Below are 14,304 nucleotides of genomic sequence, written 5' to 3' on the forward strand. Positions count from 1 at the left end.
CGGAATGTCTGTCTAGATACACAGCTTTGTAGAGGCACACACGTATATACATACGCATACACAGTGAATGCAGATGTATGCGCATGACCGCATGAAACCATCCTCGAGGCACCTGGCGACCGGGCGCGCGGCACAGGCACGAGCGAAGCTCACCTTTATTTCTGAGCTCTCCCAGCTTTTCACCTAAGAGGCGCTTTCTTACACTCAGAACAAAATTGAAAAACGACGGTTCCAGCATGCGCACCGACATTTACACGCTCACCCCCCACAGGCGTACGTCCATTCGCCTCGTGCACAAGCGCAAACAACCCTAAAACACGCGCGTCCTCACGTACACAGGCGGACATGCGTCCCCGCGCGAAGAATCAACGCCTTACGAAGGGCCGGAGCACCTGCCGAAAGTAGGGCGACTAGCGCTTTTGAAATGCGTGAATCTAGGAACGCCTACACAGGAATGCATGCATGGAATGCAAACATGCGATCGAGCTCCCCCTGCACGCGTCCGTTCTAGTCGATTCCTCCATCCGCACCGCACATGTACAAATACATATCCACGTACACGCATATTTGTATAGGAAAATATGCATGTGCGACATGTATTTCACGAGGTCGTGCATTTTCGGGAGCTTGTTCCAGGCACTCTGCGGCGTTGACGACCTGCCGGCGCTCAAAAAACGGATCCGTTGGCGTCCTTCGGGCGAAAGTCAGCGCACGGGAGTTATTCGCCTAAATGAGCAAGCCGACGTCATCGAAGCCGGATCCCGAGGCGCTGCGGTCTCTCCGCGGCCCGCGCCACGCAGGACCGGTCACCCCGTCGTCAGCTTCTTCCGGGAGGCGATGTGCGCGCTTGCTGCGACCGTCGCTCGCGAAAAACCGCGACGGAAACGCGTAGAGCTCCTCAGGGGCCTCTGGCCAGACGTGCTGCAGGCCGCTGCTGCGCGTCATGCGTATGTGACCTCCGTCAATGGCCTCCACCTGCGCACAGCATACGAAAATGTCACGCCTTCAGACAAGCGACACACGAGCCACGCCGCCCAGACGCCAGACTAGAGGCCCTGAAGCGTTCCAACACAGTCTCCAGTCGAGCCAGGCCAAAAAAAAAACCTGGGAACCGAACGGAGGGCAACCGAGAGACACACACGCACACCCAAACGTGGCTGCACCTGATTGCGCATGCCGTCAGACCCACTTCTCCGTACCTGTCTACCTCCCTAGACATACGGTGCGGTGCGTATACATGTGTGTATCTCGCAAAGTCGCTCCTGGCGAATTGTGAGCGTGTTTCTTTCACATTACTTCTCCTCGTGGTCTCGCGCCTCCTCTTGCGCAGAGATCACAAAACTCAAACATCGAGAGAGCGTTTCCGGTTGTTACCTGCATCGACTGCCCGACGAACAGCGTCTGAAAGCGCGCGGCTTCGGTGAGGAGGTTCATCTTCCACTCATCGTTGTCTGGCAGGATCCCGGCGTCCTGGAGCTTCATCGACCTGAGGAGCCGCTGGATGTTGGACGCATGGCGGTGCGGGTGGCTCAGGGGAGCCATCATCCTTTCAAGTTTGGTCAGAAGCGCAGCGAGCATCCGCGCCTGCTCAGGCACGGAAGGCAACATCCCAAGGCGCGCGACAGCCTGGAGCGGCTCCACGCGCGCAGAGCTCCTTTTGCTCTCGGCGCCCGGTTCGCCTCTTTTGTCGCCGCGCCTCCCCTCGCTGATCTGAGACGTCTTGCTCCTCCACTCGCCCTCCTCCGCCTCCTCTCCCCTCTCGGCGCCCGGCGGCAGCGAGGTCAGCGACCCTGCGGGCTCGCTGGACGACACAGACAGCTCCGCGGCGTCACCGGGGCTCGTGACGACGGCGAACCACGGATTCTCCTGGTCAAAGAACTCGTCGTCGTCGTGCAAATGGGACGCATCTTCCACCCGCTCGCCGCCACGCTTTTTACTGTCGCCCTTCGCAGCGCCGCCCTCCAGGGCTGACGAGACGCGCGCGGTGCCGCCTCTTACCGTGTCCTTCTTAGCCGCTGACACCGACCTCGCCGAGATCGTCGGCGAACGCCACGGCGTCCCGTACAACTCGACCGACGCCGAACCGCTCCTCGACGACAGCAGCGTGCTCTCCAGCCCGCGTTCGAGGGCATTTCGCACGCGGAGTGTGTTGTCCTGATTCATCCACTCCTCGCCCGCCGCTTTGCCGTCGCGCCGGTCCTCGTCGACGAGCGCAAACACAGCATCGTCCAGCGAGAAGTCTTCCTCGGCGCCAGCCGCCTGCTCGGCGGGTCGTTTGTCGCTGTTCCCGCCGAGGACGAGGTGCTTCGCCCGCAGGTCCTTCGGCAGCTGTGTGAGCAGCGCGTGCGCGGCGACGTATCGGTGGCGGAGTTCGGCGCTGCGTCGGCAGTCCGCCTCGCTGACGCCGAGCAACGCACACTCGAGGTCGAGCATCGGGTCGAAGAACTCCTCCGCGGAGAGCCTGAGCGTACCCCAGTGGACGCCGACGGCGACCTCGGCGCGCACGTCTCGAAACATCTGCAGCGATTCCGACGGCTTCACGTGTTGGTACCGCAGGTCTTCGTTCGGCTCGTAGGCGCCAATTGGCAGCGCCGCGAGGTGGAACGGCCCGAGGATCTCCCCGATCTTCTTGTACTCGTCAAAGTCCTTGCGCCAATAGGCCGTGTCGCCACCGTAGTAGAACTTGTGCGTGGGGCCCGCGACCGCGAAGCCGCCCCAGAGCGAGGTGTTGTGGTCCACTTTGGAGGGCGAGCGCCCCGCCCAGTGGACGCCAGCCGTGAAGGTGATCTTATACGTCTCAGACCGCACGTGGCGCTTGCTCCACATGCCGTCGCTGCACACGCGGCGGCCGCGTCGCCAGTGGCAGGAGATAGTGCGCGTCTCGCCCCAGGTGAATTCGAAAATCGACGCGGACGCGCAGCCCTGCTGGCGGAGGAACGCCGTGACGCCTTCAGGGACGTACCAGACGGTTCGAGCGAACTTCTTCGCGTGCTCAGTGCAGATCGCATGCACATCGTGCTCCATGATGTGGTCGGGGTGGTTGTGACTGAGCAAGACGACGTCGACTTCTGGGAGACTGCCGTAGGTGCAGGGCGGCACACGGTGGCGCTCGCCGAGCGAGCCGCAGAGCGCCGAGATGTACTTCATCACGCTCCGCAGCCACTCGCTGTAGGGCCCAATCAGGTCGGCGTCAAACATCGGGTCGATCAAAATGTTCAAGCCGTCCACGTTGACCAGCGCCGTGGCGTGTCCCAGCCAGGTGAACCGAATCCCCGGGCTCTGCTCGCCCGCAAGGCCGCCCGACGCCGAGCTGCTCCGCGCCGGCCCTGGTCCGCCGTACTTGTCGGTGAACTGCGGCGCGACGACGGGAAGGAAGGCGTCGAGCACGCTCTGCTCGATGCGCTGCGCGTGCCGGTGGTTTTTGATCCACTTGGGAAACCAGCGGACTTGGTCTGCTGTCAGCCGCAGGATCTCGCGCTCGACCGCCGAGAACATGGGCCACGGATACAGAAAGTGCCCGTGCATGCGGACGGCCCGCGTCAAGTGTCCCTCCCGCACCGCCTGCGCCAAGACCGCCTTCGCTTCCTCGTAGACTGGCGCCGTCAGCAGCTTCCGCCCCGCCTCCACAGCCGAGGCCGCCACCGCCGGGCGCGCGGGGGACGGCGGCCCGTCGAAGTCGTGGTGGTGCCGCCGCAGGAAGAGCCCGCCGCCCGCCCGCGGCAGCGGCGGCAGCGCGTCCGGTAGCACCAACACGCGCTCGCGGACGTTCGGCACCTCCGACCAACCCTCCGCCCGGAGAAACTCGCGCAGCTCCTCCGCCGTCAAGCCCTCGATGAACGCGGCTTCTTCCGCGTCGTCCGCGAAGAGCGACGCAAGACCCTCTTCTCCCTCCTCGGTCGCTTCCAAACCGAGCGAGGAGACCGTGAGAGGCGACGACGACCACTCGGGCGAAGCACCTGCCGCAGAGCCCACACGCGTCAGACCCCGTCCCGCCGCCTTCGACGCCGGCAGACGGAGTCCGGAGAGGATGGAGGGTGGCGAAGAGACGCCGAGCAGAACGAGTAGGGAAGAGAACGACGAAAGGAAAAACCGCGTCACCCAGTGCGTCGAGATTTCGTGGAACGGCGCAGCTCGGGTAAGAAGAAGAAGCGGGTTGCTTGGCCTATGGCGCAGAAGCAGCAGCGACAAAACGACGCAGACGACCGCGGCTGCCGCAAGACACAAGAAAAAACGCGAACTGCTAGCGCTCTTCCGGGCGCCTCGGGCGCGCCATCGCTCGCCCACACACTTTTCAAATGCCGAACTTGTCTCAACGCCCGCGACGTCAGGAAGAAACAAAAATTTCGAGAGAGAAGACTTCACCTTGCGCGCGTCAGTTGCGCAGACAAGCTGCGACGTCAAACCTGCGCCCTCGCTACCTCCATGCGGGCGACAGGCTAAAAACGAACTCGGAGACGCCAACCGAAACCGCGAACAGACATGTCTTGCCTTGCACGGAGCGCGCGAACGCCGCGCCTCTTTTCCAAGCGCCTCATTCAAGCCCGCGCCCGACGCGATCGCCGCAGCTGTCTCGACTTCAAAAAAGGAGAAAGATGCTGGAAAAGAACTCCGCCGCCCTCTGCTCGCATCATGCGAGAGCTCCGGCATGGACAGAAGGTCTCCTCCTGGCCTCTCAACCGCGAGCCTTTCGAGTTCCTCCCGCCGCTGGTTCAGTAGAACACGTTCCACAGAAAACGACCTTCGTTGCGCACCAACTCCGCGGAGTGACGCAGCATAGCACGCGCCACCAGATGATGAGGCAGATGAGTAACAGACAGGTAACACTCTCCGCAAGCTTCGCCCTCTTCGGGGCGCGCCTGCGTCGTCCCTGCACATCTCTTCCTTGGCATCTCGCATCCTGCCTCCCGCCTTGTTTCGAGCGCGGCCTGCGCGGCAATTCCCTTTCAAACGCATGTTTCGCTTGTCGCGTTGAGGAGAAAAGCCCACCTGATTGTGCACGTTTGAGAGTGAGGAAAAACGAGCTTTGACGGCGCCTTCTTCACCAGTCGAGATACCACGAGAGGAGCGCAGAGCCCTGCGATCCTCGTCCTCCGTCTCGCACTGACGCGCCGCTCTGCTCGTCTCACGCCAGAGTGCCATGTTGAACAGAAGAAAGGATGGTGACCTTCATTGAAGCAAACAAAACATTCCCACCCGTCCGGCTGCACCGTGTACACTGGCCGTGCATGGTACAAACGAACTTGGACAGTTTCCACGACGCCCCGAGGACGAATCTACACTCGACGGTGTGTGCCGGTGGATGTACAGCTACCACAGCCGAGCTGTACAGGCAGCGGCCTGCCACGAGAGAGGACCGAGTGCTGTCAGTGCTCCATTAGAGAGCCTTCAAACTGGTTCACAGTTGCACTGTTCGCGAGAGATGCGGATGCCTCACACAGGAGCTGCGTGGAGGACTCCCTCAAAAAACCCCCCGATCTCGAGGGACGACAGAGACACTAACCTGGAAACTTTCACAGACACATGAGCATGAGTGGGGTACGCCAAATCGGCTCGCACCGGAAAGATGCTAGTCCCCACCCTCCTGTTTTTGTTTCGTCTTCCCTCCTTCCTCGCTTGTAGCTCTTGTGCGAACCAGTAGCTGGGCGCCGAAGCCGTTAGATGAACGGGACCGCGACACGGTACGCCAACCCGGGGCTACTAGAGACGACAACGAACAGTGCAGAAACCGTCTAGACCGACTAGAGAAAGGAGACCCTGGCTTTCGAGAAGAGAAGAAGCCAGAAAACTGACACTCCAATCTCAGATCACAGCGACGCGGACGGAAGGAAGACAGCGACGCCTGGCAGGGACCGCTTCCTCTCCTTCCTAGACGTCCCAGCGCATGCGACGCCACTGATGTTGCGAACAGTCGCCTTGACGCTCGCGTAGTCGTCACCAGCGCACTGGCTCGCGCCAAACCTGCAAACTTCCTTCGAGAAAGACTCCGCCACCGCGTTTGAAGGAGCGAGGAACGGGCCTCCAGCTAAATTGAAGTCATTCCATAGACTCAGTAAGAGCACACACAGCGCGCAATAGTAGTTCCCACGTAGCAGATAGTCACAGATTGCCGGACGGGCGGCATCCGAAGGACACCGGAGTTCTTCTCCGGGCTTGATAAAAATCCTCTGTCAGGTAAGCGTGAAGAGAGAACCGAAACTCTGCAGCGTTTGCACGGCTGCGGCTAGAGTCTCTCGCACCCTAAATACCATCGCGCAATGGGCGGCTGAGCCGTGCACGCTGCCGGGCCTTTTTGTGGTGTCAGGGTCCCCTTACCCGCGGCGCTCATCCAAGGACAATCTGTAGCAGAGAAGGAAAATGGGAAGACGCGAAAAAATCCAAAGTTGCTGGCAAGGAAAGGTGGGAGTGATTCTGTTGCCGTGGGCGCTCGCAGAACCTGCCGGAGGCCTGGCTCGACTCGTCCTGCGCTAGGGCGCGCGCTTCTCCGAGTAAAGGCCGCGCCGCTGAAACGTTCGGTAAATCGCTGGGCGAGGGCGTGCGAGCCAACGGTCTCGAGCAGCAGTTTCTTCTGGAAGACACAGGCTTGATGAAGGGGTTCTTGCCGGTCACCTCCAGCCGCCGCGGTCTCGATTCAGCATGAAGGAACAACACAGTGCGTTGTTTTGTCGTTGAATCTGCGTCCTAGCTCTCGCCTCACGAACGTCTACACAGAATGCGCACTTTTTGAATGTCTGTGCGACGACTCGGACTAAAAGCGATTCCCGCGAAAGCGTGCGGGTGAATTTTTAGAGATACGGCTCGCGCGAGTAGCAGCCAAGACGCACATGTACGACGACCGCCAGGGGAAGGACACGATAGGTGAATGACGTGTGCCCCTGTCTTTTCTTGCGTTTGCCAGTGGATTTCCTTCAAGGCTCCCAGTTTTTCCGCGGGTCCTCCGCCCTCCAAGCTCCTTCGCCGACCAGCCCCTGCTGTTTCTTCCACGCGAAGCGCGCGCAAATCCTCTTCTCGCGCGGCCCTGTGTGTATGACCTTTTCATAAACTTTGCAGTCCTCCGCACCGAGCTTCCCGCTTCAACTGTCTACGTTCCCTCTATCGTCTTAGCTCTCGTGTTGTATTATCCCCCGGAGAGCGCCGCGGCAACTCGCCGCTCGACTTCTGAATCAGAGTCTGCGCCTCCAGCGTCGTTTCCCCTGCTTTCTTCGGCTGACTCTCCTCGAGGCCGCGCTGCCTCCCGAGACGGTTTTCGCGGTTATCGGCTCTTCAGAACGAGAAGACTTACTCTGCGGCCGCCCTATTCTCCAACGGGCGTCAAGTTTTGAACCCATCTAGCACAAGCTGCGAGTCCATCTGTTTTCCATCTCGTGGCGGCGTTCGCGCGAGTCCCGTCTACTCTCCGAAGAGGCGTTGAAGCTCTTTGGCTTTCCCCTGGTGGACGCCCTCTGTTCCCTTCTCTCGCATCCCTGCGCTGCAGCGTCTCGGTATCGCAGCACCACCCACTCGTGCGTCTTTGTCCGTTTTGCCTGCTCCCTTTGTCTCTTCTCCTATTTTCTGCGCGAAGTCCTCCGCCGCGTCCTTTGTCATTCCTTCGCGGCGCTTGAATTTTTTCTGTCTCCAGGGGCGAAGCCGTAGTCGCACTGCAGGCTCCCGTCTTTGCCCCAGCGTCTCCTCACGCCTCTTCTCCCCTCGTCCCTTTTCGTCGCCAAGTCTTTTCAGGTTTCTCCTCGTCTCAGTTTCTCTCTGTTGCGGCTCTTTTTCCGTTTTGCTGCTGTTCTGCGACTTTCTTCGCTTTTTCCGCGAACAGGTGGCTTTCTCTCTCGGCCGTGAGTCTCGCGCCTCTTCGACTACGATCTGCGCCCGCTCAGTCTGCATTTCTTGTCGAGTCTTTCAGATCCACCTCTGGGCACGAAGCTTGAGAGCAGTGTGCTCCCTACTCACGTTGTGGCCTTTTTCTCTTCTGTTTCCTCTTCTTTGCACGCGGTTCTCTCGGTTTTCACCGTTTTTCTCGTCTTCGCAAAGATGGCGGGCGGCTCCGAGGACTACGACCACCTTTACAAGATCATCCTTGTGGGCGATGCGACCGTCGGCAAGACGCACTTGCTCTCGCGTTACATTCGAGGAACTCTCCCGAAGTCCCCCAAGGCGACGATCGGCGTCGAGTTCGCCACCCGCACTGTGCCACTCGCGGTCGGCGGCACCGTCAAGGCGCAGGTAAGGATCGTTAGACACGCTCTCCACCTCGCAGCGGACGGGCAAACGCGCATTTTACTCAGGTGGAGGACGCGGTTGGGAGAGGAAGAAAATGAGAGGCCTCCGCGGCGCCTTTGGGAGGCCGTACATGCGCACATGGGTACGAGGGACAATATCTGCCTCGAACCTCTTCTTTTCATGCACACTCACTCCCAAAGCCCTCTGTGCGCATGCAACCGGACGTGTGCCTCCATTCTCGAGAGTGGAAAGCGGGGAGGGCGCGCGCCACAGGTCTACTTGAAGAGGCCGCGCGGCTGTGAGTTCGCGAGGTGTTTTCTTCCCACGCTTGAAGCGCCCGTGCGTGGCGCGTTCCTCTTGCGCAATCCGATCGAGGACGGGAACTCAGCCGCCGCGTCAATGCCGTCAGCGGTCAAGATCTGAGGCCAATTCACGTGTGCATATACATATATATACATATATGTATATGGACTTTTAAAATATGTGTAGAGGCTTGATGAGAACGAAAGGGAGACACCATTTATATATATGTACACCTGTCTGCAGGCTTCTTCAGGCAGAGCGTCCTTCGCGCTTCTGGGTCTTCCTTGCCGGGACGGGCGCGGAGGCGTTGTCCGGGTTTCCCTGCAGACACCTGCAAATGAGCATCTCTCTGTCTAGGTGGATATACATCTATGTTTCTGTATGTTTTGTGTATATAATCGTGTGCAAAGCGTCGGATTTTCGCCTCTCTCCTTTTTCCTGCAGATTTGGGACACTGCAGGTCAGGAGCGCTACCGCAGCATCACGAGTGCGCACTATCGCCGCGCGGTCGGGGCGCTGCTGGTGTATGACATCACGCGGAAGTCCACGTTCCTGAATGCATCCAAGTGGCTCGAGGAGCTGCGACAGAATGCGGAGCCCGACATCGTCATCATGATGGTCGGCAACAAGCTCGACTTGGTCGAAAAAGATCCTAGCGCGAGAGACGTAAGACGAAACGCGACACAGTCCGACGCAATAGTCGTCCATCCACCCGCACCTAAGGTGTACATACACTGCACAGCCAGGAATTCGCAGATATCTACATATACATGTGCATGTACTTCTGTGTATATCCATTGCCTTCTTTGAGACCTGGCCGTTCGTGAGAATTCTCGTTCGCCTTTCCGTAGCGATGCGAGGCAGCTTTGCGCTGTCCGCGCATGTTTCCAGTTCGGTTCGCCGGACATCTCTTTTTCTGTCTCTGTGCTGGGAGCAGGTCCCGTACGAGCTCGCGGCGAAGTTCGCGCAGGCGAACGGGCTGTACTTCAGCGAGGCGAGCGCCGTGACTTCGTTCAACGTGAAGCACATCTTCGAGAACTTGCTGCAAGAGATTTACAACCAGCGCACCCAGGGAGGCAAGCACAGCGGCGGTGCGAACGGCCTGGAGCCACCGGTCCTCGGAGGCGGCGTTCACCTCGCCTCCAGTGGGACATACAACCGAAACGCAGCGCCGGGCGGCTGCTGCGCGAATTAAACGAGCTCGACGCGTGCGAGGGAACGCTGGCGACCTTCACGTGAAATACTGCCCAAGGGACGTATATTTTTTTTATTTTTGCGTAGAGGCAGAGGTGGCCGCGTGCAGACCTTGGTGGGGAGACGAGCGAAAAAGCCCTTCGGTCTCGACCACGAGCATTCGGCGGAAGCGGAACTGCAGAAAGAAGAAAGCTATCGAGTCTTTGTGAGGATGCGGAAAACACCGCAAAAGGGCCGTGCAGATTCTTGAATCAGACGAGCGTGGGCGTCTGAGCAGGCCCCTTCCATATATGTACATATATATGTTTATATACATCTAGATATTTACATCCATATGTATTTTTATATACATATATATTTAAATATGCATATATATACGTACGTTGTTGGATATTCTTGCAGAGACGCGGTAGAGATGTTCTGCGTCCTGAGCACTGGAGAGACGCGAGAACTCTTCGCTCAGGCTCGTTTTGACGCCTTGGGTGGCTCAGATGCCGCTGGCTTGTTTCAGCTTTCGAATTTTTCGTTTGTTCGGTTTCTCCAGTCGGCCGCGTGCCAGCTGTCGCAAGAGCGTCCACAGTTCGCGGCAGTCGATGCCCACCCGACTGCGCGCAGTCAAGTCGTCGGCGCAGAAGCGCTCTGCGGCCTGCCCCCTCTGCCGCGTCTCACCCCGCTAGCCTCATCGCTGGGACGCTGCGTGTAGAGTCTGCTTCGCAGCTCCACTGGCTGTACCTTTTTTTTCAGAAACGACACGACACAGCGTTTAGCTTAGGTGTCCTTCCTTCTCCCACTAGGGGGGGGACACTTGATATGAACGAGGAGCTCTGGGTCAATTTTGTCAGCTTGCTCGCCTTCTTCCGAAGCCGGAGGCTAAGGCGTTTGAGCGACGTGTAGCTTCGAGCGAAGGTCGGGAGCGTGGCTCTGCTAGGATGCCTCAGCGAAGATTTTGGTTGCTTCAGAAGGGACGGTGGAAAGCACGCAGAGCGCGATGGACGCCCCTGTAACACCTCTGGGTCATGAATACAACTGAAACGCGACCTGCAGAGTATTCCATCTCACTTCGCTCTGCCTATGTCTCCTCGCGCCAGGCCGGTGGTGGTCGGGTGCGGCTAGGTTAGCTACGCTGCAGAGCGGCGCTTTGACTCGTCGACGTGTCTGTCTCTCTGCAGTTTTACTTTGCTCCGCTCAGCCTCGCTGTCACCGGCCTCGGCGGCGTCTGTCTCTGTTCAAAGTGGGTTCTCTGAACTTCTCCACGTAGAAATATGTGCTCGAAATAAGATGAGCTTTAGAGGAGCGAAGCAACAGATAGGGTCGAGAGAAAAAAACTGGGCTCCCTAGTGGCTTCGCCCGCCTCAACTTCTCCATACGTGTATATTATTTGCGTATACATGTATACGCATGTGTAAATATTTTCATGTGTATGCGCAGGCTTGTAGGCCGTGTGTGCTGATGTGCGCCTGCCCTTGTGTAGCTGCACATGCGGCGTAAAGTTCTCAGGAAAGCATTTGATTCGAGGCACTGCGCCGCTTGCTTCTCCCACCACTGCAGCTCCCTCCGCTCTCAATCGTCTGCATTTTGTGTGGAAATTCAGTACTTTTTCAGGTCTAGGGCCACACAGCCTCGCGTGTCTGGCTACTGTCAGTTGAACCGAAAATCGATTTCAGAGCCATGCCTCCCCCCTAGCAAGCTCGGCGTTCACTAAGTTGCATGCGCAAAAGCATGCATTCTTTCGTCCCTGTTAGGTTGGCAATCTAGAGCAGCGATGAGCAATTCTCAAGTCTTGGAATCGCCGCTACCCCGCGGGCAACTTCTGCTGTCTGGCATCGCAGGGGCATTCGTTTAGGGCGCCTTATGTAGAGTTACCGCTGCTCAGGATTTAACAGATGAGGCAGTTCACCTCTTCTAGTGGAACCCAAGCAGCAGAAAAGACAAGAAGGGGAAAGCCGCCGATGAAAGCCGCACCGCAGTTCGGCGATGCCTCTGTAGCTACAACGGCTGCCCGACTCCAGCCAGGCGAAGCAAAAGGAACGGAGAAAAAGCGGAAAACTACCCGACAGGAGCGCGAGAACGCACAAACGCATAAGAGGATAGGCTGTCACTACAGTGGGTGCTACCATTGCTGGAGAGATGAAGTCCTGTGAGACGTACTGCCGTTTTCCCTTTGGGTTCATTGGCGGAACGCTTGCGGCTGATGACCTTGGCGGAAATCGTAAAGTTGCGGAGCTCAGCGCATGCGGGACTCAACGACTCTAGCGGCTTGAACCGTCGATAAGTCAGTTGATTTTACTGTTTTCGGCCTTTTAAATCCTCATTTTCTTGCCTTCTGACCTTCTTTCTTTCAACAGTTGGGGGAAGGCGACGGCTGATTGCGTTTTGCCCCTTCCGTAGGTGTATGTACACTGCAGAGCACACGCAAAGAGCGCGTTCGCGAGCTCGGCAGTCAGGCGGGTTGAAAGCACGCACAACTCGTTTCATTTCTCGTCTTTCTGATTTCTCAAGAGCCGATTCTGCTGAAAGAGTGAGGAGAAGGGCAGGAGAGCAAACGGAACAGACGGGGAAACGCCTTTCGTCACGACCGACCCTTGTTCGCGGCGGGGCCGGGCGGGCGTGGTCGGCTTCTTCCCTCGCGTCTCGCCTCGGTGAACAACTTTCACTAACAGACTCAGCGTCAGTCTTCCAACGGAGAGCGGCAGGCGACAGCCAGGAGGGCGGCGGAGGGCAGTGCTAGAAGGGAGGGAGTTTTCGGCATTCTCCTTTGATCCCGTGCCCCGTCGTCAACGACCCTCCCCCTGCTGGCATCTTCTTTCGCCATCCGCGCCTCAGTTTCCTCTCTTGTTCACTCTCGTGCGTTCTGTCGTGGGCATTGTCTTCTTTCGGTTTTCCTTCGTGTCCTCGTCCACCTCGCTTGCCACGAGCGCTCGCTGTCTTCGTCTCCTTTTTTCAAAAACCTCTTCGTTTCTTTCGCGTCCCTCCCATCCACCGCGCCTCTCAGAATGGGATTCTTTCTCCCGGCGCTGTTTGTGGGCGGCCTGGGCATGACCCAGCACCTGGCCTCGCGGGAGCTCGACGACTTGTTGCGGCAGGCCGAGCAGCCTGTCTTCGGCTTCTGGTCAGGCGTCGGTTTCGGCGTGCTCCTGGGCGTCTGGATCGGTTTCAACTTTTCTTCCTTTTTCCTCAGGCTGAAGGGACTCTCCGACGCTATCTGGGACCTCGCGCAGGGCGCCTCCGACGGCCGCGCGGCCGACAAGGAAGACGACCAGCGAGAAAGGCGGTGAAGCGGCCGAAACGCGAGAGAAGAAAAAGAAAGGCCCCGAAGGTGGCGGGAGGCGCTCGACAGAGGAGAAGGAAGTCCGAAAAGGAAAAGGAGGTGTGTGGTGCGTTTTTTTGTTGCACAGCGCGCAGGACAGGGACAGGGAAGGAGGCGTTGAGCTCTCGAGAGCAGAAACTTGACCGGCAAGGAGGGGGGGGACGGTTCTGGGTTAAGGGCCGAGGGGGAGGGGGAGGGGGAGGGATCCGGCGTCGAGCATCAGTACGCGTGGATCGCTTCATTTTCAGCGGTCCTTCGCGGGGATTTTTGTGGGTTCAGCATGCCCGCTGTCGATTCGTCTCGGGGCGATTTTTTCCGTTTTTTTGCCCTTGCATGTCTCTGCCGCGTGGCCCCCTCGTGGTCGCCGCCGGTCTCGTCGTTTCTTTCTCCCCCATCCTTTCATCTTCTGCGTCTTTTCGGGTCGGCGGCTTTGCGACGGGTAGAATACGAGTCCTTTTCTTGGGGTATTTGAATCGCCGCTGGCTGGCCTCGCTCCCGACAGCAGGCCCCCATAAGCGGGGTGGCCTTGTGCGCAGCTGACGCAGGCTTCGGAGCGCAGAGATCTCCTTCCCACTCAACTTGGGGAGAGGAGGGTTTTTCGAGTTAGGAATCTGGCTTTTCCCCGCCGGCCTGTCTCGTCTGCGCTGCGCCTTCGTCCTTCCAGACAACGATAAAGGCAGCTGCAGCTTCGCTTTCACTACCCTGCATGATGAATCTCTCGAGGAGAGAAGGACTCTCAGCACTTTTCATATCTTTGCGCGGCGAGACTGAGCGAGCACACGGGAGACAGGGACGCGACGTCCAGCAGCGTGGAGTGACAGACTCTGCGGAGGAAGGAAAAGCTCTCGCGCGTTCAGAAAGGGGCCGTCGGGGGAGGAAGGTGAGAGACCTTGCAGGCGTTCGAGCAGCAAAACGGCCGCCGACGAGGAGGAGCCAACAGCTTTTCTCTCGATGCGGGAATGCGTTGAAGCGCAGCACGCAAAAAGCCGTTACAACCCCCGCGACGCGAGAAAGGAAGTGCAGAGAGACCGGCGCCGACGAGGATGACAACTCGGAGGTGACTTTCAGTAGCAGACGAAGAAGATGGGGGAGCAAGGTGAAAGTCAAGTAGCTGAAGGGAAGGGGCGGGTCAGGGGAGAGAGAGCAAGACTTTTTTATTTTGCTGTCACGTGTGCTCGTAGAGCCTTTTCTTCTGTCCTCGTAAACCAGCGACTTTTTGCGATAAAGTTTTGAATTCTCAGAGGCGCGCGACGTCTCCCTCGCATGCATCGCTTCAACTCAGACAAACCTTCGTG

At 58.6% G+C, this 14,304-nt stretch overlaps 3 protein-coding genes across 3 annotated transcripts; 2 read left to right on the forward strand and 1 right to left on the reverse strand.

Annotated features, from left to right (window-relative positions):
* Positions 1-726: 726 nt before the first annotated feature.
* BESB_043400 (uncharacterized protein) lies at positions 727-5,139 on the reverse strand (the record flags this gene model as incomplete). Its single annotated transcript, XM_029362791.1, has 2 exons — positions 727-975; positions 1,375-5,139. 2 exons carry the CDS (start codon positions 5,137-5,139, stop codon positions 727-729), a joined length of 4,014 nt encoding a protein of 1,337 aa, XP_029220157.1.
* Positions 5,140-8,016: 2,877 nt separating this feature from the next.
* BESB_043410 (Rab11b) lies at positions 8,017-9,703 on the forward strand (the record flags this gene model as incomplete). The annotated part of the gene is made up of 3 exons (XM_029362792.1): positions 8,017-8,208; positions 8,953-9,174; positions 9,446-9,703. 3 exons carry the CDS (start codon positions 8,017-8,019, stop codon positions 9,701-9,703), a joined length of 672 nt encoding a protein of 223 aa, XP_029220158.1.
* Positions 9,704-12,695: 2,992 nt separating this feature from the next.
* Positions 12,696-12,977, forward strand: BESB_043420 (uncharacterized protein; the record flags this gene model as incomplete). Its single annotated transcript, XM_029362793.1, has 1 exon — positions 12,696-12,977. The coding sequence occupies one exon, from the start codon at positions 12,696-12,698 to the stop codon at positions 12,975-12,977; it is 282 nt and encodes a 93-aa protein (XP_029220159.1).
* Positions 12,978-14,304: the final 1,327 nt, after the last annotated feature.

This window comes from Besnoitia besnoiti, chromosome III, assembly GCF_002563875.1.
Source record: "Besnoitia besnoiti strain Bb-Ger1 chromosome III, whole genome shotgun sequence".
Classification (NCBI taxonomy): domain Eukaryota; phylum Apicomplexa; class Conoidasida; order Eucoccidiorida; family Sarcocystidae; genus Besnoitia; species Besnoitia besnoiti.